The 27,488-nt window shown below is 41.8% G+C and overlaps 1 protein-coding gene across 1 annotated transcript; it reads left to right on the top strand.

Annotated features, from left to right (window-relative positions):
* The first annotated feature begins 124 nt into the window (after nt 1-124).
* Nucleotides 125-26,787, top strand: VIPAS39 (VPS33B interacting protein, apical-basolateral polarity regulator, spe-39 homolog). The gene is made up of 20 exons (XM_041759022.1): nt 125-256; nt 3,721-3,813; nt 4,473-4,575; nt 6,497-6,643; nt 7,461-7,499; nt 7,848-7,912; nt 8,622-8,678; nt 10,156-10,248; nt 11,146-11,179; nt 11,683-11,785; nt 13,315-13,342; nt 16,086-16,159; nt 18,297-18,372; nt 18,820-18,954; nt 19,996-20,037; nt 20,578-20,667; nt 21,906-21,992; nt 22,579-22,668; nt 23,081-23,185; nt 23,924-26,787. The coding sequence occupies exons 2-20, from the start codon at nt 3,721-3,723 to the stop codon at nt 23,942-23,944; spliced, it is 1,482 nt and encodes a 493-aa protein (XP_041614956.1). The 5' UTR covers nt 125-256; the 3' UTR covers nt 23,945-26,787.
* Nucleotides 26,788-27,488: the final 701 nt, after the last annotated feature.

Consider the following 27,488-nt stretch of genomic DNA (forward strand, 5'->3'; position numbering starts at 1 on the left):
GCGCTGGGAGTTTGGGGAGTTGTAGTCAAGGAGCCCTGTGTCACGTCCAGAACCGAGCGTGACGATGGAGACGGAAAAACTACAATTTCCAGCATGCCCTGCGGCCTCAGCCTTGACTCACGTTCCCTCCTTCCGCTCCACCCCGCGACTGCTCGCTTCCGCCTGTTTTCTATGCCGCTCAGTCTGGCTGGGAAGGGTGGTCCAGCGGCGGGAGAGTCTGACGCCGTCCCGAAAGGGTGGGCTCGGTGTGGAAGAGGTGAGGGTGTCCCAAGCCGTTTGGGCCGCGGGTCTAGCTGATTCCAGAGTCTCCGCAAACTTGTCCGTTCCCCCCTATGCTCTGGGGCGTCCCTAGACGCCTCCCCACCCGCCGCCCCGGCCTGACCCTTCCAGTCGGAGCGACCGAGTACGCTCGGGGTTGGGACTGTAAGCGGATTCCAATCCAATCCAATCCAATGGACACTGGATTTTGAAGGATCATTCACTCTGCCAGCGATCCCCCGGGCTCCGGCTACTGCCGTAGACCCGTGGCTTCCCGGGCGGTCGCCCGGAGGCTCCTCCTCGGTTAACCCACATTCCCTGGGCTTGGTTCATGGCCTCACAGGGATAAGCCTGGCTCAGAAGTTAATAATTGGATCTGAGTCTCGGGAGCTGGTTGGTGAAGCAGCGAACGTGTCGGTCGCGGATTTTTTTTTTGCCGCTGCCTGTTTTCCTTTGTTGTGTGCTTGGATTTGCTACCCCGTCTCGTGGGCTCCCAGTAAACAGGTGACGATAGGGACAAGCCTCTGCCGCGTACTTGGGATCATGTTGAAGCACCTCTTTCAGTCACTCTTATAATCGCACCCGGTCGTTGTAACTTCTAGAGCCGTCAGATCTTTATCTCCTTCCTTGGCACAGGTAAAGCCAGCTAGGTTCTGATGGGGCCTTCGCGGTACGCATTGGTGTCAAGTGTCACCCCTGCGGTTGCCTGATTTAAAAAGATTCCAGAAATTCTCTGGTGGATTACTGGGCTCGTTAGACACATCCTGTGCTGGTTTGTAGATACTTACAGATATTTGTTTACCGCAGTGAAGCAATGACCTGCGTTAGTTTTTCCTAGAGTGAAACAGAGAAGGGCCGAGCGTGTCAGAGTGGAAGGGATCCGGCAGCCGGGAAACCTGGGTTATAGGAGCAATTAGCAAAGTGGTGCTGGTACCTAATCCTTTTGTGCCTCGTATTCCTCGTCAGTGAAATAGGGATGGAATCTGCCAGGCCCACGTTTGCAGAGCTGTTGTGAGGATGACCGAGCGCTCTAGAAGTTGGCATCTGTGCCGGGGACCTTTCTGTGCTCCATGCAGGTCTTGAGTGTTTGTGATAGCCACTCTCAGTATTTTGGTGTCAGATTAATTTTTTTTTTTTTTTTAGATCTTTAGGATTGCTTATAAATATTACCTTTTTTCTAATTACCATGATACTTTATTATTAAAAATACTGAGCATTGATTTTGTGTCAGGCACTACACGCTCTACGTATATTAAGTAGTTTAAGCCTTAAAACAATTTTGTAAGGTAGGTGTCTATTGTTATGCCCATTTTACAGATAAGGAAACCAAGATGGAAAGGTGTCAGTAAAATTCCCCATACCAGAAAGAATTGACATTCAGTATTTACTTTTCTGCTAGGTGTTTCCTAAGTCCTCTTTCTTCTTCACTGCAGTCCTGTGAGGTAGGATGTCGTTTTTTCCAAGGTTTAGAAGTAAAATTATTTAAGCAGTTTGCTCAGAATTGGGAAACCAAGATTTTTTTTTTTTAATTTTTATTTATTTATGATAGAGAGAGAGAGAGAGAGAGAGAGGCAGAGACACAGGCGGAGGGAGAAGCAGGCTCCATGCACCGGGAGCCTGATGTGGGATTCGATCCCGGGTCTCCAGGATCACGCCCTGGGCCAAAGGCAGGCGCCAAACCACTGCGCCACCCAGGGATCCCGGAAACCAAGATTTGAATTCAAAGCTACCTGCTGTAAATAAAGCTTGTGCTTGTCCCACCATGAGGGATGATTTCCTTGTATCTGCCAGCTTCACTTGGCTTTAAATATACAGAAGGATTTTTAAGTTACATCTGGGTTCAGTAGAAATCAATTAGTGATGTCTACCATGCGAAGGGATCAGATAGCAGAAAACTCCCACCATACCTTTCAATCCCTGTATCTCCTGAAGACAAAGGAGCCAGGAAGCGAGAGCACAGATGATTCCCTGGCTTACAGTGATTCGACTTACAATTTTTCAATTTTATGATAAGAAAGTGATACACATATACATATACTTTTTTTTTTTTTTTTAAGTAGTCTCCAGGCCCAGTGTGGAGCTAACACGGGGCTTGAACTCACGACCCTGAGATGAGATCAAGAGATGGACCCTTAACCGACTGAGCCATCCAGGGACCCCAAAAGTGATACACATTCAATAGAAACCATAGTTTGAACTTTGAGTTTGGATCTTTTTCTGGGCTGGCAATATACAGCACAATACTCTTGTAGTGCTGGGCAGCAGCAGTGAGCCACAGTTCCTAGTCAGCCACATGATCACAAGGGTAAACAGCTGATACATTTAAATTATTCTGCACCCATGCAGTCATTGTTTTGTTTTTTGTTTTTTTAAGATTTTATTTATTTATTCATGAGAGAGAGAGAGGCAGAGACACAGGCAGAGGGAGAAGCAGGCTCCATGCAGGGAGCCTGACATGGGACTCCATCCTGGGTCTCCAGGATCAGGCCCTGGGCTAAAGGCAGCGCTAAACTGCTGAGCCACTCGGGCTGCCCAGTCATTCTGTTTTTCACTTTCAGTGCAGCAGTCAATAAATTACATGAGATATTCAATACTTTATTATGAAATAGGCTTTGTATTAGATGATTTTGCCCAACGATAGGCTGATGTAAATGTTCTGCGCACGTTTGAGGTAGGATAGACTAAGCTGTGCCGTTTAACATTTTCCGGGTAGGATATTTTCAACTTATGTTATATTTATTAGGATGTTAACCCCATTACAGGTGGAGGAATATCTAGAGTATGTTAAGGGCCATCGGAAGCTTCAATGGGGACACTTGGGTGGCTTAGTCGGTTAAGTGACTGACTAATGATTTCGGTTCAGGTCATGAGATTAAGTCTCAAGTCAGAGAGAGATGAGAGCGTGATATTTGCCAGTTTTATTCATTGCAGTATTTCTGGAACCTAGAACAGTGCCTCCAAGGTGGCACTCAATATATGTTGAATAATACATGAATGCAGTTATCATCTGTTTTGTTGATGCTTTGATTGATCTTGTATATTCAGCAAAACTTGTGATGTGTCGTTATAACTCATGCTTGTTTTGTGCTATTACCCTTATATGTATCGATGCTAAATACTCCAGTTCTGTTGTAGGGTCCTTCAGAAGAGGGACTGTGTCTTGCATTTTGTAAACATCCCTCAACACCTGAGAGAGTGTCTTGAACAGAGTAGGTGTTCTAGGAATGAATGACTCCTTGTGGGTAATTAGAGGATCAGAACTCTGGTTTGATCAGTTGGAGACCCAATGATCTGATTTTATGAGACAGATTTAGTATTTGCTTTCTCAGCTTCTTTTAAATATCTCCAATTACTGCAGGATGGGGTGGGAGGCAGAGTTTGTGGTGAAGGAACCTAAAGCTTTTGGAGCTCTTTTGAAAGCAGTCCAGGAAAGGACAAATACATGTCTTATTCTCGCTCTAGATGAATCGGACAAAGGGTGACGAAGAAGAGTATTGGAACAGCTCCAAGTTCAAGGCTTTCACCTTTGATGATGAAGATGATGAGCTCTCACAGGTAGGTTTTCATGAACAGTTACTGCAGATCACACCTCCGCCACAGTGCCACTCTCAAATTCCTTCTCCTTACATCCTTGGGAACCTGGCTTTTGACTGTGTCTCTATTGGGCTCTATTGTTTTGGGTCAGATCTTCAGAAAAATCTTCATAGAGAAGAGCCTTCGAAAAAGAGTCAGAAGGATTGTAAAAACCAACTCTCTGCTCTTCTTACTTTTATGCTTAAGGTGATTTATTCCTTTCAGTTTCTTTTTTCTCCCCAGAACCCCAAGTCTTTTATTATGTGATATAATTTGTTATTTTTGAATGATTGAATGATGAACTGGATTGAAAGTTGCTTCTTTATTGCATCTGTTTTACAAATGGGGAAATGGATTTATTTTTGGAGAAATGGATAAACTTAGGCTTACACAGCAAGTCATTGCCAGGTATATGATCAGAACTTAAAAACAGCTTTGATACCTTCTAACTCTTGCCACTGGACTGGAATGTTGGCTAAAAAGCAATGTTTTTTTCTTGGCAAATATCTAGCAGGCTAGGCTTTCAATTGCAGAGGGTGAAATGTTGGCCATCTTTAAATCTCAATTGCTCAGCCTTCTTGGTTGTCAGAGAGGTGAGAAGTAGTGATTGCCTGAGTGCCCTGCCTTATATCCCTCTGCAGTTAAAGGAATCCAAGAGAGCAGTGAATAGTCTTCGTGACTTCGTGGATGATGAGGATGACGATGACCTGGAGAGAGTCAGCTGGAGTGGGGAACCTGTGGGAAGTAAGTAGAGGAGGCTGTAGGAAGGGATTGATATTCAGGGTTCTTGTCACTATGAAGACCCCACTTGCTTGTCTCCTCAGTGCTTGTCAGGAAGGGGAAGGAGGGTAGACTGTTTTTAGATGAACATACATTTGGAAATTTAACCCCAGAAGAAATATGAGGAAAAAACAGCAGTAGTTTCCATATGGCTCTCTAGGTCTGCCATCCTGAGGCTAATGCTTGGCTGGCTGTTTCAGACTCACTTGGGGTGCTTGTTAGGTTCCTAGGATTTACTTCAGAGAATGATTCAGTAGGTCTTGGGGATAAGGGTGGAGTGGGGTCTTAATTTGCAATAGGTACTGCAAGTGCTTCTAATAGTCAGTCATATTTGGAACTGCTGGCTTAATTGCTCTTAACTGGCTGGCAGGGGACGCCTGGGTGGCTCAGTGGTTGAGTGTCTGCCTTTGGCTCAGGGAGTGATCCCAGGATCTGGGATCGAGTCCCACATTGGGCTCCCTGTGAGGAGCCTGCTTCTCCCTCTGCCTATGTCTCTGCCTATCTCTCTCTCTCTCTATCTCTTGTGAATAAATAAATAAATCTTAAAAAAAAAATTAACTGGCTGGCAGGACTGACTTCCTTAGCCACTGGATCTCGCTGTCTAGCTGTCTTATAATACCAGTTAACACCTTTGCAGAATCCATCTGATTTTTAAGAATATTTTAAAAAATTTTCTTAATATAGGAAATACCATCAGGATTTAAAAATAAAATATTTTAGGCATACGGTGTAGTTTCCCTCCCACACTATCCTGCATCTACTATTTTTAGTCCCTTCTATCCCAAAACACTGCTGTTGTTTCCTTCTTCTGTTTCAACTAAAGATTCTTTTTACATTTGGAAATGCATATAGGAATATGCATTCTTATTCCCTTTTTTACACCAGTGGTAGCATGCTTTATACCCTGCTGTTTTCACTTGGCAATATAGTTTGGAGATCTTTCTATATCAGTACATTAAGAAGTTTCTCATTTTCTCTTTTAAAACAGCAGCATAGCATTACATTGTGTAGATTTCCCATAACTTATTTTATCACTTTTGATGAACTTTAGATTGTTTCCAATCTCTCCTTGTTTATATTGCTATCAATAACCTTGTTTTTTGTCCAATATGAGTACATGAAATGTCAATTTTTATTTTTGTTTTTATTTTTTTTGAAAAGTCAATTTTTAGAGTGGAACCACTGGCAGAGGTATTTGCATCTGCATGGCGTAGATATTGCCAAATTGTTCTCCACAAGAGTTGCACCAGTGTACTCCCACCAGCAATGTTTGAGTGTTCCCATTTCCCCACAGCCTTACCAACAGAGTATTACCAAACTTTGGATCTTTGCCAATCTTTTTTTTTTTTTAAGTTCTTTTTTTTTTTTTTTTTTTTTTTTTAATTTTACTTGTGGGAGAGAGAGTGTAGAGTAAGAGAGACAGAGCATAAGAGAGATAGGGCCAGGGTGAGGGCGAGGGATGGAGGGACAGAGGGAAAAGCCGGCTCCCTGCTGAGCAGGAGCCCAATGCAGGCTTAGTCCCATCACTCTGGGATCATGATCTGAGCCACCCAGAAGCCTCAGATCTTTGCCGATCTTATAGGGGCCTGTAGTATCTCAATGTACTTTACTTTGTGTAATTCTCTTATTAAGTGTGAGCTTGAGCATCTTTTTATATGTTTAACAGCCACTTGAATTTCTGTGATCCATTTATTGATTTCCTTTGTTCTTTTTTCTGTTGATTAATTCTATTTGATTTTATCCTTCCTCCCTGCCCCAATTTTTTAAGTCCAAGGCAATAAGGGACCAGGGCCTCTGGTGAAAAACTTTTAGTGTTTGTCAGAATGCTGAATGTCGAGAATTATTATGAATGAGAATCATTGATTTAGTTCCTATTATCTCACAGGTATCTCATGGTCCATCAAAGAGACTGCTGGAAATAGTGGGTCAAGCCAGGAGGGGCGTGAACAGCTAAAGAGCCGAAATAGCTTCTCCACCTATACACAACTACCCAAACCTACTTCTACTTACTCCCTGAGCAGCTTTTTTAGAGGTAAAGAACACTGGTTAAAGGGACAGAGAGTCCTTGTTTTCTCTTTTCAAAAAACCACTCAGGCTATAATTTTTATTTACTCTGGAAGAAAAAGATTATTGGCAGATAAAGAATTATCTTTGGAGCTGGCAGTTGGGGATTAGAAGTGGGAGCAATGAGAGAGAAATTCAGAGGGATGGGACTGGGTTTCAGGAACGTGAACAAAACTGACTTTAGCTGTGTTGGCAAGTTTTGAATAAATTTTCCTGGGTCAGAATTCCTGCCTACCCCCGTGCATTGCTGTTGGGAATCCCAGTGCACTGCCAGTGAGAATATAAAATGATACAGCCACTGTGGGGCACAGGATGGCAGTTCCTTCAAAAAAGTAAGCCAGACATACAAGGACAGATACTGTATGATTCCATTTCTAGAAGATAGCTAGAGTAGTCGGGTTCATAAAGAGAATAAAATAGTGGTCACCAGGGGCTGGAGGTAAGGAGGAATGGGGAGTTACTGTTTAATGGGTACGGAATCTCAGTTTGGGATGATGAGAAAGTTCCAGAGATGTATACTGGTGATGATTATACAGTGTGAATGTACTCAGTACCACTGAACCACATTTAAGAATGGCAAAAAATGTCAAAGTGCATGTCACGTATATTTTACCACAATTAAAAAAATTTTCCTCCCTATGTTTTTCATGGCATCTCAAATTTCTAAAGTTGAATGCAATTTTTTTTTAAGCCTCGAGTTCCCATATTGCATAAAAAAGGTTCTATACATACTGCATAGAACCAGCTCTGAAATGGTTCTTCCCTTATGTGTTCTTTACCTTCAGGGAGAACTAGACCTGGAAGTTTCCAGTCCCTTTCTGATGGTAAGCATTAACCCTCTGCTCTTGATTGCTGTGGGAGATGTTACTGATATGGGGTACAGTCTGGGGAGTCATGGGGACAGGTGGTAATTAGATGAAATTTCTTCTGAATCTAGCACATTATTAGAGAAATTTTCTGATACTGAGGAAGGAGGTCAAGATCATTCTGGCTATAGAAGCAAGGGGTGATTTCTAGGGATGCTGTCTTTGGGGAGGAGCTGAGGTCTACTTTGGGCCATAAAGATGCCTGGGAACCTCACAAGTCAAAAAGGTGTGTGTGAGAAGGAAGCAGTAGAGAAAAGGATTGACATGAAGGTGGTCCTTCTGAGCCAGCTGCCTGTTCTTTTTCAGCTTTGTCAGATGCACCTGCCAAAAGCTATGCTCCAGAGCTGGGCAGACCCAAGGGGGAGTACAGGGTGAGTCATATCTTACACTTTACACAGTTAAAAGCACTTTGACTTGTATTATCTTGCTTGATCTTCCCAACTTTTTGAGCAGCTATTGTTTTAACTTTTTTGTAGACAAGAATACTGGATATCTAAATATCAGTGCTTGCTCTGGGTCTCATAGCTATGAAGTGGTAGAAGTGGGACTCAAAATCTATTTTTCTGATTCTGTCTTAGCACACTTTCCTTACCCATTGTACTGGTTTTGGGAGGCAGTACTTTGAAACTTTTGATCATTGCTGTGGTCTGGAAGCTCAGTGGAGCTCGTATTCCCAAGAAGCACATAACAAAGCAAGCTGATTCCTAAGGAAGAAACTGTATCATAAGTCCAGAAGAGGAACACGTCTTCCTCTTCCTTCTGTCTGCAAAGCCATTAATTAGAATCCCCAGATGCGACTAATTGTATCTAGGGAATGAAGTCCTGAATCAGGAGGCATAGGGTTTTGTCATTCAATTCTTTCCTTCTTTGATCCATCTCTTCTTGCCTGAATTGTCCCTGTTCTAATTCCTTCAGAAACTCAGAATGAGACCATTCCTGTTCTTCACTTTTTTTTCTTCCATTCTCTCTCACAAAATATTTCCACATCAGAGAATAAAAATGAGTTTAAGGTGAGAAGCTGGCATACTGATAATTCTGATCCCTTAACTTCCTGAGATTCATGTGTTGCTAATATTGCAGGATTACAGCAATGACTGGAGCCCCAGTGACACAGTGCGACGTCTTCGGAAGGGCAAGGTAAGGCCACTTAGAGAAAGTGTTCTTGTGGGGAAAAACCATTATGGCTGGAGAAATCTATTTGCAAAATACATATATCATAAAGGATATTTATCCAGAATACATAAACAATAATGATTATCTTTAATAAGAAGGTAACCCAAATAAAAAACTTGGCATAAGATTTAACCAGTTATATCACAAGAAGTTCATGAATAGCCAGAGAGCACTTGGGAAGATGCTCTACATCAATAGTCATTAAGAAAATGTGAATTAAAACTGTGAGATACTACTATACAGCCACTAGAATGGCTAAATTTAAAAATATCATTCCAAACATTGGGAGGCTGTAAAGGAGCTAGACCTCTCATACACTGAAAGTACAAAAGGTGAAATGTGAAAACTACTCTGGAAAATAGTCTGGCAGCTTCTTACGAAGTTAAACATACACTTAATTTTATTGCTAGACGTTTACAATCCAAGATAAGTGAAAACGTATGCTCAAAGACTCGTTCATACACCGGGGCAACCTGGATGGCTCAGCTCAGTAGGTTGAGTGTCTGACTTTGGTTTCAGCTCAGATCATGATCTCAGTGTCCTGGGATTGAGCCCTGCATCAGGCGTGTGCTTTGTGGGAGTCTGCTTGTCCCTCTCCCTCTGTCCTTCCCCCCCATGTGCATGCTCACATGCGTGAGCTCTCTCGCTCGCTCACTCGCTCTTGCTCTGTCTCTGAAATAAAATCTAAAAAAAAAAAAAATTTTGTACACAGTATTCACAACAGCCCTATTCGTAATAGCCCCCAAAGTGGAAATAACCCAAATATCCTTTAGTAGGTAAATGGATAAATGGTGGTATGTCCATACAATGAAAACTACTTACCGGCGAATCAGTGTAGTACTCACCACAACATCTAGATTCCTCTCAGAAATATGATACTAAGTGAAAGAAGTCAGATGTAAAAGGGACGCCTGGGTGACTCAGTGGTTGGGGGTCTGCCTTTGGCTCAGGGCGTGATCCTGGGGTCCTGGAATTGAGTACCACATCAGGCTCCCCACAAGGAACCTGCTTCTCCCTCTGCCTGTGTCTCTAGCTCTCTCTCTCTCTGTGTCTCTCATGAATAAATTCATAAATAATCTTAAGAAAAAAGTCAGATGTAAAAGAGTATGTATTGTATGATTCTATTCCTGAAATTCTAGAAAAGGAAAACTTTAGTGACTGAAAGATGAGTGGTTGCTAGGAGCTAGGGATGGAAGGGGGCTGTTGACATCAAAGCTGACAAGGATGATGGAGTTGTTCTATATCTTTATTGTGGTGGTAGTTGCATGGAATTTGATATGTACTTGTCAAACTCACTGAACTCTACCCTTAGTAGATTTTATTGTATGTAAATTATACCTCATTAAAAAGAGGGGAAGTGATCTCTGCCCTTTGGGTTTGGCAAGACTCCATCAGGACCTTAGGACTTCCTTGCACACTAATTCTGTTCTTCTTCTCCCAGGTCTGCTCACTAGAAAGATTCCGTTCCTTACAGGACAAGCTACAGCTCCTGGAGGAAGCAGTAAGCATGCATGATGGAAACGTAATTACTGCAGTAAGTTGTGGGTTTTGTTTGTTGTTTGCTTAATTGTAGTTTCTCAAAGTCCAATCAGAATAGAACTGTAACATTTCAAGTTAAATGTCTAGTAGAGATCTTGAATTCTTCTTGAAGTGTAGGATTCTCAGTAATACATGCTCTGAGGTTTAGCTGGCAGGAAGTGTATTGTATGTGGACGTCTTAATTATAATCAAGAAGCTGCAACTTGGCCACTCTGTTCTAAAAACTAATCTGAGGTGCACTTGGGTGGTTCGGTTGAGCAACCGACTCTTGATTTCAGCTCAGGTCATGATCTCAGGGTCCCACATTGGGCTCTGCACTCAGCAGGGAGCCTGCTTGAGATTTTCTCTTTGCTTGTGCATGAATGCGTGCATGCACATGCTCTCTCTCAAATAAGTAAATGAATCTTTAAAAAAAATAAAAACATGGGACGCTGGATGGCTCAGTGGTTGAGCATCGGCTTTTGGCTCAGGGCGTGATCCCGGGACCTGACCTCAGATCCTGCATTAGGCTCCTGCATTAGGGAGCCTGCTTCTCCCTCTGCCTACATTTCTGCCTCTCTCTGTATCTCTGATGAATGAATAAATAAAAATCTTTAAAAAAATAAAAATAAAACAAAAACAACAAGAGTCTTTTGAGGGAGATGTATGTGAGAATGGTCTCTCTCAGAGGGAAGTGTCTCTTGCCAGTATGGGAATGGGCAGGTGGACTCCTCTTAGACATAGCTCAATTCTAGATGTCTGTCACCTGTCCTTCTGTCACAGAGGGAAATCTGTTGTCTGGACGTGCCAAGATTCCGAACGAGTCGCTGACCTCATTCCTAAACATCAGGAGCTCAGAGCAAGGCTTTGTGTTTGAGCGGTCAAATTTATTCTTTGTTCCGTTTTCCTCTAGGTTCTGATCTTCCTGAAGAGGACACTGAGCAAAGGTGAGCATATGTTTAGAGAAATCTTCAGTCAATGAGATGCCTGCTACATTTGAAGGGAGAATGGCTTGGTGGCTTTCCTACAGAATTCACTGTCATCAGCTCTGTTTCAGAGACAGCTGGGGTGGCCTAAGAGTTCAGAGTATCCATCTCATTTCTGAGGGCAGTTGTTCCTTCTGTAGGGTGATAACTACATCAACTGGAGACTCCCTATATACTAGACAGATAGATGGCTGTGTTGGTTTGAGGACTTACATCGGAGTCCATGCTAGGTGCCTACTGATTCTATTGGTAAGAACCAAAGGCCACCTGAATGGCCAGGGGTTGCCCTGGACCATGGAGTGTGCTGGCAGTGGATTGAGCCATAGGACCGGGTACCATAAAAAGCTGTTTCTCACTTGCGATTAGCTTTGAGGAGTTGTTTGGAATAATGAGGAGTGAGACCAATTTCACAGTTGAGTAATAGGCTTTAATCTTTCCCCACCTAACTCCTGCCTGCCTGCCAGAGATCCTCTTCCGGGAGCTGGAAGTGCGACAGGTTGCCTTGAGACATCTCATTCACTTCCTTAAAGAAATAGGGGATCAAAAGCTGCTTTTAGACCTCTTCAGGTAAGCACTGATCATCTTGTCTATAGTTACTGAACACTTTATTCAAAGCACTCTGGAGTATACAAAGAGAGAAGACACGGTCCATTTTTGCTGTTAGGTGAGATAATGAAACATGATGGGAAAATTAATAATACAGCTCAGTCTGTGATAAAATGATACTGTAGCAGATCGTTAAGAACCAGGCCCTGGGGTCCAACATACCTGCATTGCATTGAATACTGGCACCACCGTTTAGTTCATAGAGTCACGTTGAGGAAGTTACCCAGCCTCTCCAATGGAAGTGAGGATTCTTACCTCAAAGCTTGTGAAGATAAGGAGTTAGTGTGGGGAAAGCACTTAGTTAATGTCTAGTCTGTGTTATTAATATTTTTAAGCATTTTATTATAAAAGACCTAGATTAAAAAAAAAAAAAAAGACCTAGATTAAGGTATCTTTTATTACTTGGTTCCCAATGATGCTAGTGAGAAATGCAATGGAAGAGCAGAATAAGCAAGTAAATCTTCAGTCTGGATACGCAAGGAAAGGCTCATGGAAGTGTTTAGGAATTGAGACTAGGTAGGGTTTCTAATAGGTGGAAAGGCAAGAGGTAGGCATACCAGCTGGAGGCCTGGAACAGGGGAGTGTCTTCTACCATGTTTTCCTTCCCTTCCCCTTCCCCTTCCCCGTCCCCGTCCCCGTCCCCTTTCCCTTTCCCTTTCCCTTTCCCTTTCCCTTTCCCTTTCCCTTTCCCTTTCCCTTTCCCCTGCCAGTAGATTAAATTGTATATCTAGTATGTCTTTTCTTCAGTGTCAGGGAAGGGGTTGGAACCCCTCTTGAGGCTGATATCTGGTCCAAGGTAACTCCAGTTATCCAGTGACCAGCACAGTGATGAGCTGCCCCAAAGACAAAGGTGGGGAAAGCAGTTCACCTGATCAGGGCCAAGATTACAGAGAGTTAGCCAGGAATTTGCAGAAGACCTGTTCATTGAGGCAGGCTATTTCCTCCTTCCCTTCCCGATCAACAAGACTATTAAGCATCACCTCTAGGCCAAACCAGTGATTTCATTATAGCGGTCCATTCAGAATAAGAAGGAATTAGAAGATAAAGTCTTTATTCTCCAAGGCCTTACCACCTTTGGGAGAGACAGAACCCTTTTCTACACCATGCATGAAAACAACGAAGAACAATATAGAAAATCTGTTTCCAAGATTGTACTGACAGAAGAGTGCTTTAATCTTTTCAAATCTATAAGATTGCGTGGGCCAAGGTTTTGTGGAGGCTCTGAACCTTTCTGTCAGACCTGTTATCTTTCTTGTCCTTGCTTTTCACTCAGCTAGAGCGGTCAGGGGAACAGTGATATCTGATCCACCATGTGTTTTCAAGAGGTTACTGGTAAAAGAAATTCTTTTTAAGAAGAGGAGGGCTTATTCACGTATGAGGGCAAATGAATTTGAATTGTGTTTTTCCTAGAGCAGCTACCCTATTTTGTGAGGTTATATTGCCACACGCCAATAGATAAAAATGCCCTGCTCCCTTCTGCTTCTCCCCAGGTTCCTAGATAGAACAGAAGAGCTTGCGGTAAGTGTGGCCCTTTGTTTCAGTTGGGGACCTGTTTAACAGAAATCTAAGCCAAAACCCAGCCTCCGAGATCCCAGACTAGTTAACAGTATTCTTCCTTGGTATTGATTGCATCCAGAAGAGAAAGGCATCTGGAAAGCCTACAAACTTAATCCAAATGATGTACTATTTCTTTTTATATGCTCTTTTGATTGGGCTTATGAATAAATATTTCTTTGAATGACTAAAAACTGGCCTGATCAATTTGTAATTTGTTTTTTATTTTCTAATTGTTTCAGTTCCTGGTTTGTAGGAGCTTTTGGGTTTTGGCTTCTAATACTGGAAAATGTAAGCTAAGAGGGATGAGAAACCAGATAGAGGCCAAGAAGGAGGATAGGTCAAGCTGATGATGCACCCAATACACATTTCGGTGGAGAGCTCAGTGATTGAGTGTTAAAACAGATTTTTGGCAGATTTTTACCATTTTAGAATAAACTCCTGGAATACAAGTATAAGCTGAAATCGTACCAAAAATTTCATTATATTATTAAAACTATAGAAATCCACTTTTAAAAATTTGCCATTATTGTGCAGGGGTTGGAATTCCTTAGCACCATCAATGGCAGGATTGTTCCTTTGGTCACTGCACACATGTTTGTGGTGAGATCAGTGCTCACATTCAGCTGGCACGTCTAATAATCTTGCTAACCTTTGCACAGCAGAATATAATTAGGAAAATGTTTTTCAGTAACATTTTGTAAAAGGAACTTGTACTTAATATTTGAAGCATGGGAAAATCTCAGAAATCCTTTATCATAATCTACTGAAAATGATTGGCAGTCTGTAGCAGTCATTGGGAAAAGGTTTTTGTTTACACTTTTAATCTCCATAGATTTGAAACTAAGGAATTTTCTTCATACAGCATTCTTACAAAGTTTGTTGTTTTGAAGCTTGATTAGTGAAAATAAATGTGTTTTGGGTAACTCATTTTCCTCTAAAACTTTTTATTTTATTCCTTTCTCTATTATTTTTTAATTGAAGGTGATATATCATGCATGTTGTTGTATATAAATTTATAGAGTTTTCCAACCTTACAAACTTCAGAATTGTCAAAGCTAATAGTCTGTTTTCAGTTTATCCTCAGAGCAGGAAGGTTATCTAAGTAGGAGTTTCTTCAAAGACTTAAGGCCAAAGTGGAATTGAACAATAAAAATTAATTATAGCTCCTAAAGATTACTTTAATACTAGGATTGGTTATATGCCAGATATTTTATGAAGATTAGATTAGATTATGATATAATCTCTATTATTCTGTTTTATATTATCATTTACATTTTTATACATTTGTTTCTAAAAGGATATAGTGTCCTTCCTAAATCCAGTTCATTCTCTTAATATTCATGTTAACTGTCAATCTGTTTATTTTTTAATTCTTCGGAAGTTTTTTTTTTTTTTTTAAGATTTTCTTTATGTGAGAGAGAGAGGAAGAGGAGTAGAGGGAGAGGAACAAGCAGATTCTGTGCTGAACATGGAGCCCAACACAGGGCTCGATCTCAGGACCCTGAGATCATGACCTGAGTCAAAACCAAGAGTTGATGCTTAATGACTAAGCCACCAAGGCACCTCAATTCTTGACAAGTTTTTAATAATTGTACATAAAATTGCAGTTTTTACGATCATCATTAATTTCGTCAGCCCTTGTAATAAAAAAATAAGGATTTAAACCTCAGTTTTTTTTTAGAATTCCAAAATAGAAAGCCCATAAGGAGATTTTCTTTCAGAGTTATATGTAGAACCTATAGTAAGTATTTAAATGTGAATCTTTAGGTGTCAACAGTGAATCAGAAGACATGACTTATTCATGTTACTGATGTTGTTAATTACTAGATATTTACAGGACCATGCTATCATTGATTATAAGGTCAAAGATGCCAAAAATAATGTTGAAGTAAGCATTTCATTCTTTGGCCTTTCAAAGGCTAAGGTTAGGGTTAGTGAAGCAAAAGCTGGTTTTAGTTAAATAGTGAGGCTAAAGCCAAGCTTCCAAGTAAAGCTAGGTGCTTGCCTACTCAGTGCTTTGTTATAGGCCAGCACTGAACTTCCCATAGAACTTCCCACGATGATGGCAGTATTCTTTATCTGTGCTGTTGGATATGGTCCAACTAGTCATGTGGTAAAATGACTACTGTAATTAAGGATCTGAATTGTTTAACTTAATTTAAACGTAAATGTAAACCAAATGTGGGCATCAGTTACTGTATTGGATATTGCAGTTATAGATAAATCAAAGAGTGATTTTGAAGATTTTTTTTTTTAGGATTTATTTATTCATGAGAGACCCAGAGAGAGAGGCAGAGACATAGGCAGAGGGAGAAGCAGGCTCCATGCAGGGAGTTTGATGTGGGACTCAATCCCAGGACCCCATCTTGAGCCAAAGGCAGACACTCAACCACTGAGCCACCCAGGTGCCCTTGAAAATTTTTTGTCATCTATACATCCAGTGTGGGGCTTGAACTCACAACCCCGATATCAAGTGTCACACGCTGTAATTACTGAGCCAGCCAGGCATCCCCAAAAAGCAATTTTGAATTACTCTTTACTCTCTCTCTCTACGTGCACACCTATCCACACCCACAGGAATCTCTGATAATGAAGAATTACGTTTTTAAGGATGGAAAGTCTACTTACATAGCTACCTCACCCTTAAGGAGACAAAATAGTTCAACCCCGCCCCCCTTCTCTTTTTCTTTCTTTCTTTTTGTAGCTCTCTCATTACCGTGAGCACTTGAACATTCAGGACCCTGAGAAACGAAAAGAATTTCTTAAGACCTGCGTTGGGTAAGTATGGGAGAGAAATGTTTTTAAGTATAAATCTTACACAGAGAACTGAGGAGACTAAATGAGGGTGGAGTGGATAGGCAGTTGAAGGGAAAGGCTAACAGTGGGTCATACAAACATCATTAAAGATGGTCTCATTCAGTGATTGCATACGTTTTCAATGATGGGTAGTAAATTGAGAAAAATAAAGGCAATCTAAAGAGTTTTTTTCTACAGTTAATTTAATTTGAAAGACTGCCATTTGTTCTGGGATTTTTTCCCCCTCCCCTCTCTCCCTTTTTTTTTTTTATGATTTTATATATTGAAAAGGTTGGCAACACTTTACCTTCCATGTTCTTTTCAGTGGTTACTGATCCTCGAGACCCCAGACCACAAGAACCACTCACTCAGCATAGGTGTTCATCCAGGATATAAGACCCTGTAAAAAACAGCCCCACATACTATTCTCCAGTGATGAGCACTCACTGCTCTTGGAAGTAGCTTGTTCTTTGTCAGACAACCTTCATTATTGTTAAATGCTTTGTTATATTGAGCTGAAACTTGCTTCCTTCTATCTTTCAAGACATGCAGAGCATCTACCCAGGAGGCCTTAATCCAAGTTCAATATTCACAGTTGCTTTAGTCATTCCTCATGGGACAGGAATTCTAGGATTCATATTTAGAAATTTGTCTTTGTCCGTGTAATCCTTAATTTTAACATTACCAAATACTGAGCTATGTCATAGTGGCCTCTGGTGAAAAAGAGAAAAGTTGGATTAGTGAGGTAACTGAAACCTATTGCTGTTTCTCTTTATCTCTTCTAAAACTTGGCTATGGCTCACACTTAATCTGGGATAGTGTAACTGAGTTTCAGAAATCTTCCAGGAGTGACTGGAGTGCAGGACTAAGGCAGCACTTTTTAAAGGAGAGATCTGTGAACTGCAAGCCTAAAATCTGGCTTCGGTTCCTAGCTTTACATCTTGGTTTACCATGTATGAGTTTTAGGCAAGATACTGTTTGTCCCTCAACTTTTTCATGTGTAAATGTAGTGTTGAAGATGGGATCCTTGATATCTGTGTAGATGTCTGAGATCTTTAGCGATCTATACATGTACCACCCTGCCTGGTAATTTAATTTTACCTTATATCTCTGCAATAAGAAATGACTAACAAGGGACATCTGGGTGGCTCAGCGGTTGAGCTTCTGCCTTTGGCCCAGGGCGTGATCCCAGAGTCTTGGGATTGAGTCCCACATCAGGCTCCCTGCATGGAGCCTGCTTCTCCCTCTGCCTATGTCTCGGCCTGTCTCTCATGAATAAATAGATAAAAGCTTTAAGAAAAAGAAATAACTAACAAATGTAAGTATCCCTTATGTAGAGTTAAGCACTGACATTAAGCCAGGACAGGAACCACAGTGCTTCACTGTGGATGATGGGCAGTCAGCCAAGCTCATTCACTCACTAAGTGACGTGTTTGTCAAACATTCCAACTCCCACAGTGAGAGGATTCTAACTCCTTCCTCAGCAAAACCACTGATTACTATATATATTTTGTGGACTTTCAGGATCCCTCTTTTTTTTTTTTAAAGATTTTATTTTAATTTTTTTAAAGATTTTCATTTATTTATTAGAGAGAGAGAGAGAGAGAGCAGAGAGCACAAGCAGGAAGTGGGGCGAGTGAGGGGTAGAGGGAGAAGCAGATACCCCACTGATCAGGGAGCCTGATGTGAGGCTCGATCCCAGGACCTTGGGATCATGACCTTGGCTGAAGGCAGACACCCAACTGCCTGAGCCACCCAGGTGCTCCAGATTTTATTTTATTTTATTTATTTATTTATTTTTTTTTAAGTAATCTCTACATCCGACATGGGACTGGAACTCCTAGCCTTGAGATTAAGAGTTCCATGCTCTACCAACTAAGCCCACCATGCCTCTCAGGATCCCTCTTAAATTGGCAAAACCTAAAATACAAAATCCCAGCCAAAGGTCTATTCTGTTTTCTGCTTTCTCTCTCTCTGCCTTTCAGGGATGCTGTAAAGGTACATTGGGATCAAATTTGTGAAGTGCCGTGAGCCTTTTATGCTTACAGTGGTGATTTGGTTTAGTTGGGTTTGTTGTTTCAGTAGAGAAAGAGGTACTAACCTTCTGGCTCTTTACCAGTTTGCCATTTTCAGCAGAAGATTCTGCACATATTCAAGACCATTATACCCTCCTGGAACGCCAGATCATTATTGAGGTTAGACTCCTTGTCTCTACATTTTCTGCTTCGATATCAGTGCTCAGTGCCATTCAGCATCTAGGAGACCTCTATGCTCTGCCGTATATGTCATTTCCTGTTACATTCTCTAAGAGTCTTTCATTTCCTCTTTATATGTTAGCACTTTTCCCTTCATTGTTCTCAGGCATCCTTTTTCTTCTCACTTGCAGTTAACCTGGAAGTGTGTTTTCTCTCCCTCCCAGAACTCTCGTTTCATCCTTACTTCTCCAGTTTTCCTCCATTCAACATGAATCTGTCATCATTTTACAGATTTTAAACTCCCCTGGTCTATCCTGGGCAGTTTCTTTTTCCCTTCTTTGCTTCTTCCCTAGCATAGGAAGCACGACTGCTATAGCATTTAATGTTTCTCTCCTGCTTCTACTCTGCAGACATTGTTGTTTTTTTCACTTGGTTCATTCACTACAGGCAAATGATCGACATCTGGAATCAGCAGGACAGACTGAGATCTTTCGGAAGCACCCCCGCAAAGCTTCTATCCTCAACATGCCATTAGTGACAACGCTTTTCTACTCGTGCTTCTACCATTACACGGAGGCTGAGGTATAGGCAAAACGTGAAAGACCCCACACACTCACTGCACAAGAGGGATATAGGTTGAAGCCAGTTATTTCAATGTGCTCTTAACGATGGGTATGTATAGTTCTTGGGGAAGTCCACCTGGAAGCTTTCCTGGCCCTCAGAAAGGATGAGCCATCAGGGAAAAAGAGATTTAAAAGGGTTTGTGTGGCTTCTGGTGAGCTGGCATGCTGGCATTAGCACATTGTCTCTCCAGTACTGGTCCTGCAGAGTTCTGCTCAAAGGTCCATAATTTCAAATGGATTCACATGGTATAAAGAAGAGCAGCAAGGTGTTAAGTGTTTGTGGGTACTTAAAAATTGTTTCGAAAAGGTTCAAGTTTTAATGATCATAGTGGGAATGATTATAATGTGTGATCAATCTTGTGATAGATTAGCATAAAATTGAGAAATACACTGTATATATTAATCCAGTCTTGTTTGCCAAGTTGTGGTGATATCCAGTTAGACCTGGTGGAATTTGTCTCTTAAATTAACTTCTCGGGATGCCTGGGTGGCTCAGCGGTTGAGCATCTGCCTTCAGCTCAGGGCATGATCCCACAGTCCTGGGATCGAGTCCCGCATTGGGCTCCCTGCATGGAGCCTGCTTCTCCTTTTGCCTCTGTCTCTGTGTGTGTGTGTGTGTGTGTGTCTCATGAATAAATAAATAAAATCTTAAAAAAAAATTAACTTCTGGGTTTAAGTGGCTACAGAGAAAAATGTACAATGTCTAGGTAGTGGAAAGAAACTGTTAGGTTGGGGGCAGCCCCAGTGGCCCAGTGGTTTGGCGCCGCCTTCAGCCCGGGGTATGAGCCTGAAGACCCGGGATTGAGTCCCACTCAGGCTCCCTGCATGGAGCCTGCTTCTCTCCCTCTCCCTCTGCCTGTGTCTCTGCCTCTCTCTCTCTTTCTCTCTCTGTTATGAATAAATAAATAAAATCTTTAATAAAAAAAAAAAGAAAATGTTAGGTTGGGTAGTATTTGGGAAAGTCAGTAACAGTAAAATTCCTTCTCCACCTTCATCCTAGGGGACGTTCAGCAGTCCAGTCAACCTGAAGAAGACATTTAAGGTAGATATAAATTGGTCAGTGTCTGGTAAAGTAGTATGAGAGTAACTACATGGAGTGGATGTTGCCTGATAACCCTGCATGGGAAGTCCCTTGATATTCAAGGTTGGAAATAGAAAGAACGAGGGCAGCCTAGGTAGCTCAGCGGTTTAGCGCTGCCTCCGGCCCGGGGCGTGATCCTGGAGACCTGGGATCAAGTCCCGCGTCGGGCTCCTTGCATGGCGCCTGCTTCTCCCTCTGCCTGTGTCTCTGCCTCTCTCTCTCTCTCTCTCTCTGTCTCTCTCTCTGTGTCTCTCATGAATAATAAATTAAAATATTTAAAAAAAAAAATAGAAAAAATGAGTTTGTAGGAAGTGAGGGAAGACTAACTGAATGGCCTGCAGCAGTGTTGGGGGCTTGGGAGTGAAAAGGTTCTTGATGACTTGAGAAATTTGTGCATTTTAAGGGGCATAATCAACACCAGGGAATATTTTTGCCTGTCTTTTCCAGAATTCTCCCCTGAGGCATTTCTACTCATTAATTCCCCTGGTCTCTGCTTTTTAGATTCCAGACAAACAGTATGTACTGACAGCCCTGGCTGCTCGCGCCAAGCTTCGAGCCTGGCATGATGTTGATGCCCTCTTTACCACGAAGGTGGGTGCCCTGGAACTGTTTGGTGCTACCGGGGGCCTTGGAGATAATCATCTTTTTACCCCATACTTCATGGGAATCTCACATTCTATTTACTGGTTTACATTTTTTCCTCCAACTTTTTGTTTTCCAAAATGTCAAACTGAAAGAAGAGTTGAAAGAATAGTATGATAAACATACCAATAGTCTTAATTCATTGATTTATTAACATTTTTGCCATATTTGCTCTTTTTTCTTTTGCTGAACCATTTGCAAGTAAGTTGCAGACATCATGATACTTCTCCTTAAGCAGTTATTTCATTTATAACCACAATATTATTATCATTTTCAGGATATTTAACATTAATATTGTAATATCATTGTATATATAGTCTGTATTCAAATCAGCTCTTAGAGCTTTTTGTTTATTTTTGTGTTTGTTTGCTGTCAGGATCTAATCAAGGATCTTGCATTGGTTGTCATGTCATATTTTAAATATCCTTTCTTCTATGAGTTTGATTTTTTTTTTGTTTTGTTTATACCCTTTGTTAGGTTTTTGTTGTTGTTTGGGGTTTTGCTTTTTTTTTAAATTTTATTTTTAATCTCCAAACCCAATATGAGGCTCAAACCTACGACCCTGAGATTAAGAGTTGCAAGCTCTACCTACTGAACCCACCAGGTGCCCCCTACCTGTTTTTTGGTGGTGGTGGTGGTGGTTGTTAATTATTTACTTAGCTACATTGACTACCAAAGCAATACATGTCTGTGTCAAAATCAAAAACACTATGTGAGAGCGTAGTCAAATTACATGAATTTCCTTGTTCATTGCCCACCTGCTCCTGTCTCAGTCTTTCTGCAAGGCAAACACTCTTAAAAGTTCAATGGTTAGTTTTCCAGACTTTTCCTCATGATATACAAATATCCTTATGTAAATATAAACACATAGAAGATAGGATTTTTTCTACCCAGATTAAGTTGATACTATAAGTATTATAAAATAAATTACTTATTTCATCTAGCCATATTTCACAGACTTTTTTCTACCTGTGGATCTAAGAACTTATTTCACATGTCTGACTCTTTCTACCCTCATAATTTCTTGACTTTTCTGAAAAACTTCTCTCTCTTCACTTCTCAGTCTTCCACCTCCCATCCATCCACACTCACCACCATGTTATTCTAGTCAGACCGTAAAACGAATGGCCACAAAGTGTGTTGAGTCTGTCTTGCCTAGCTTCTGCTGCCGTATCTTCCCTTTTCAGAACTGGCTGGGCTACACCAAGAAGAGAGCACCCATTGGCTTCCATCGGGTTGTGGAAATTTTGCACAAGAATAGTGCCCCTGTCCAGGTAATAGCTCCTAAAGGGCATTGGGTACAGGATCCTCTAGGAGACCTACCTTTTAGACTCTTATTGGTCAGTGGTGGGAGACTTGACCTGCTCTGGTCTTAGCTGCAAGATAACAAAAAGGCTGTAGTTGACCTTGAGATAGAAAAGGCCAGAGAGGGAAGTTCTCCTCTGCCCTTCAGAAGCAATCCCAGACTGCCCCTCTTTGAGGAGCATCTACTGTGGTTAGCCTGTGTGAAGCACTGACATATTATTCAAATGATTGAAAAGGAGAGCTCATTGAGAAAGGACATTGAGGAACAATGAGCATAGCACTGGATCAGATCTAGAGCACATCTGTTGTTTGCCTGGGTATCTAGCTGTAGGGTAAGGTGGGGGTGGGCTCTTCCCATCTCTTCTGGGTGAGCGTGGAAGTACTGCATACAGTCCACCTCATTCCCATTGCAGAACTAGTCCTATGGTTGATCATGAGAATTGTAGACACGAGATAGGAAGCTTTTGCCTTCCTCAAGATTTTTGTTGTCTTCTTTTTAGAGCTCCTTGTTTTATGGGTCTGGGAGTCATTACTCAGAAGTATCTTTTCCCATAGATATTACAAGAGTATGTTAATCTGGTGGAAGATGTGGACACAAAGTTGAACTTAGCCACCAAGTTCAAATGCCATGATGTCGTCATTGATGTGAGTCCCTAAGAAATAAGAACCCTGAGTTAAACCCTTAATGGAGAGTGGGGGATTATGATATTCTCTGCCCTAGATCTTGAGGTGCTTTCAATTTAGACTTAATAGACAAAATGATCTGGCAAGAATCAGTTGGAGACCAGTTCTCTTGTGTTATTTTCCCAGCCCTTTGACTGATAGCTCTTTGCTTTTATATGTTGTACTCACAAAATTTATAGAACTGAATCCAGCCACATAAGCTCTGTAGATTTCTCTTCAGTAAGAAGTTCTGTAGGTGCTTTACCCCACTGTCATCCCACTATAACCTCTCAGCCTCTCCTGGAACCTTGACCCAATGTTGGAAGTGGCAGAAAGAAAAAGGCCCTCGTAGAGAAGGCTGATTGGAGGTTTTATTGTGTCTGTTGGTGTACAGACTTGCCGGGACCTGAAGGATCGTCAGCAGTTGCTAGCGTACAGGAGTAAGGTGGATAAAGGATCTGCGGAGGAGGAGAAGATTGATGCCATTCTGAATAGTTCGGTGAGCAGCTACAGCTTACTCCTCCAGTAGTCCCAGGAGACAGTCCCCATACTCACAGTATCACCAAGTATATATTCCCAAGGCCTGCATGGGGTCACAGTTTGTTGAGTGTCATGGATACAAGAATCTTCTGTGAGCCTAAGGATCTAAAGCACTGCTTTGAACAGCAGAAATTACTCCTAAGATGTGTGATGATCCTGGGGTAATCTGGGAACCTTAGGCTGAGACTTCACATAGCATCCTGGTGATCATTAAACATAGCAGGTAGGAGGTACTAGTCCAGGGAGTATGGAAACAATGCTGCAGATTCATAATATCCAGGTGGTAGTTTTCTGGGGCCAGGTATGACCTACCTGTTGGAAATAAGTGGATAAAACAGACTTTAGCTATTTGAGCAACACACCTGGCTCACCTCTCAGAGCATGAAATTGCTGAGCTTTTTGTCAATACGGAGCTTAGCTCCCTGTTACATATTTTGGGACCTACCATGGAAGGTAGGTAAGTCTTGGTCCTGTGGAGGGCAGAACCAGAATAAATGCCATAAATCAGGCTTATAAGGTACAGAAAAGATGTCCAATTCATCTTTGAATAAGCAAATTCCCCCACATATTAGAAAAACATTTTTCAACTTCCCTCTCCATTCTTCTTATTCTTACTTTATCTAGCTGTTCTGTTTTATTGTATTCCCTTACCTCTCTGTAAGGGTTAGTAGAAACGGATATTTGTTCTTTTCCACAGCAAATTCGATGGAAGAATTAAGTGGCATTAGCTACCCTGAAACCTGCCTTATTTCTTCCTTTCCTGTCTGTGAAAGTAGAGAGTGTCTTCATTGGGAGTTACAGTACCACACATCGCTTGGACCCATCAGCAACAGGCAGCGCCTGCTACTCTTAGGGCAGAAACCAGCGCCTGGGCACAGACAGCTTCAGACTGACCTAAGGAACATCATCAAGAGGGCCAAGATCTAAAGATTTGACTCATGAGGAAGATTCTCTCCACCTGGTGCTCACATGAAGGTGGGAATAATTTCTAGATTGGGCCCATATTGGGCAAGATCTCACTTGGTCTGGGAAAAATGACTGCTCAAGAAAGGAAGTTACCAAAAAAAAAAAAAGAAAAGAAAAGAAAAAGAAAGGAAGTTACCTAGACTAAGAGGTCAGGTGTCATAGAGTGGCCACTCCATTCCTCTCAGCTAATTATGACCCTGGACTTGGTGCTGGACTTTGGCAGTTCTGCTCTGAAGTCAGAATAGAACCAAAATGGCTCTCTCCCAAGGGACCTCAGGAAAGGATGCCAGTATAGCGGAGACCTGTTGGAGGTGCCTTCACACCAGACTGCAGAGTCCTCCATGTAATGACAGAGATTGCCCAGACGTTTGTGTTTCTTTAACCACTGTCCCTCTGCTGCCCTAGTCTAGCCTCTACTGAGACTTGTGGTTCGTCTCTCACCTACACATCGAGATGGCCTGGTGTGGGAGATAAGGACCTCCCCGTTATCTTTTCCTCTACTTCTCCTACCCAGACCCATAAACTTTTATGAAGCTCAGATTCAGCAGTGCTGGAGTGCTCTTCCCTTATACACAAATCTCATTTCACTAGGAGCTTCCAGAAGGTTTACCAGGGCTGAACTCAACAGCATTTCAGACAGGATATTAAGATGGAAGTTTTCATTTCACACTTGGTTTTCAATAGGATCTTCTTTAGTGCTAGCCTCCTGCCCTTTACCAATATTAGCCTCTCTTCTGTGACTGAACTGGGTTTTCCTGACATGCCTAGATTCATAATAAAGTTTTTTCCTTCTTGGTGCCTTCTCTTTCCCTCCTAGTTGTTTTGTGAAGAACAATGAAATAATTGCCCTGTCTCTTGGGACCACTGCAAATCTGCCTCAGTGACTGCATTCAGTAGTCTGTCAACATAAGTCATGGAGTAACGGTGTTTATGGCAAAGTATGGCTGTGCGGTTAACAGGGAGCACTGAGCTGGGAAACAAAAAACCTGGCCTCTTGTCCTAGCTCTACTGTTGATAAGCTGTGTGATGTTGGGTGAATCCCTCTCTTCCTGGACTATCTTAACCTGTTGTCATAGGAGGGTATGTTTCTCTGAGAGCTTATAGAATTTTACACTCCTGTGGATGGATAAAGTGGTAGATGAAAAGATGTATAGAGGCACATAGCATGCTTTAAGGCATGTGGTTCTCGACTGGGGACAGTTTTGCCCCCAGGAGACCCCTGTCAAAATCTGGAGACACTTTGCTGCTACAACCAGTGGGTTCTACTAGTATCTAGTGAGTAGAAGCAAGGAATGCTGCTAAACATCCTACAATGTGGGACAGCCCCCTCCAACAAAGAATTATCCTGTCGAGAATATTCATTAATGCAAATGCCGAGAAACTCTGCTTTAAGGTGATCAGACTTCATCTCTTACTCCTCCACTTTGCAATTCCAGATACCTTCATAGTTGTTCCTTCCTTAAGCATCCCTCTGGCTGTTGAAGAAACAGGAGTTTAATTTGCTAAATTGTGCTCAAGTTATTGGCTGATCATCCAACAAACCATGGTGATTTTATTAGTGTATCAAAATCACTCAGAGAAGCAGAATCACTAGGAGTATGTCATCTGTCTATATGTGGAATTCATTACATGGATTTGCCCTTACTCAAGTATAGCTGTTTGTTAAACAGTCTCTGGAAGTTTGTCTTCATAACTGGTGGTAGAGCCCCTTATCCACAGGGTGGGCAGTGGGGAAGAAAGATAGATAAAATGTGAGGGAAAGCAAGGACAAGATGGAGCCCAGGAAGATGGAGAGGAGCCCATGTCAGTTCTCACTACCCTCAATGTCAAGGAAGTGGGTGTCCTGCAGGCAAAGCTAGCTGGTGACCTTTGTCAAGGAACTGAACACAAACCTGGCCCAAGAGTGTGAGAAGCTGTAGGAGGATCCGGGGGAAGTTGTAGCGATTGTAGGTCCAGCTGCTGCTACACACCAACAGGGTCACTAGCAGACAGAGTACCTGCCCTGACCTTGCAAGCATCAACACAAACTGGATGCTGCTTCAATTCAAACTTCCAGGTCTTGCACAAAAGTCTCTTACGGCACACCCTACTGGAAACACTCAGGGAAGGGTATTCTGGAAAATGTAGTTCAGCCTAGCCAACTTGACATGTTACAAAGCTACAACCACTGGATCCGCATTTTTGAGAATATATTAGTGAAGGATGAGCCTAGAGTCCACACCTGTACAGGTTAACCGGTGCTGCATGGTCGTGCTGAGCAGGGAGGTTTTGAACTTTTCTTTTCTTCAGAACAATAACATCACATACAACATTAGGATTACCTATTCAATGTTGTGATCAAAGGAAGTGTTTTCTCAGATTTGATAAGAACTTCCATGCTCTTTACTTCAAGTGCTAAGATTGAGAGTGGCATAAGAGCCCTCCTTTGATGGTCAACTAATCTTTGGCAAAGCCGGAAAATATCCAACAGGAGAAAGAAAGTCTCTTCAACAAATAGTATTGGGAAAACTGGACAGTGACGTGCAGAAGAATGAAACTGAGCCACTTTCTAATACCATGCACAAAAATAAATTCAAAATGGATGAACGACCTAAATGTAAGACAGGAAACCATCAAAATCCTAGAGGAGAAAACAGGCAGCAACCTCTTTGACCTTGGCCACAGCAAGATGTGATTAGGCATATCTCTGGAGGCAAGGGAAACAAAAGCAAAAATGAACTATTGGGACTTCATCAAGAGAAAACGCTTCTGCACAGCAAAGGAAACTAAATCAAAAGGCAACCAGTGGAATAAGAAGATATCTGCAAATGACATATTGGATAACAGGTTAGTATCCTAAATCTATAAAGAACTTATCAAACTCAACACCCAAAAAACAATCCAGTTAAGAAATGAGCAGAAGACATGAATAGACCTCTTTCCAAAGAAGACATCCAGATGGCTATCAGACACATGAAAATATGCTCAATGTCATTCATCAGGGGAATACAAATCAAAACCACAATGAGATACCACCTTATACCTGTCAGAATGCCTAAAATTAACAACTGAGGAAGCAACAGGTGTTGGCAAGGATGTGGAGAAACGGGAACCTTTGTGCACTGTTGGTGGAAATGCAAACAGGTGCAGCCACTCCGGAACACACTATGGAGATTACCCAGAAAGTTAAAAATAGAACTAACCTATGACCCAGCAATTATACTACCAGATATTTATCCAGAGGGTTAGAAATGCTCATTTGAGGGGGCACATGCACCCTAATGTTTATGGCAGCAGTATCAACAGTAGCCAAATTA

The sequence above is a fragment of the Vulpes lagopus genome, chromosome 6 (genome assembly GCF_018345385.1).
Source record: "Vulpes lagopus strain Blue_001 chromosome 6, ASM1834538v1, whole genome shotgun sequence".
Lineage (NCBI taxonomy): Eukaryota > Metazoa > Chordata > Mammalia > Carnivora > Canidae > Vulpes > Vulpes lagopus.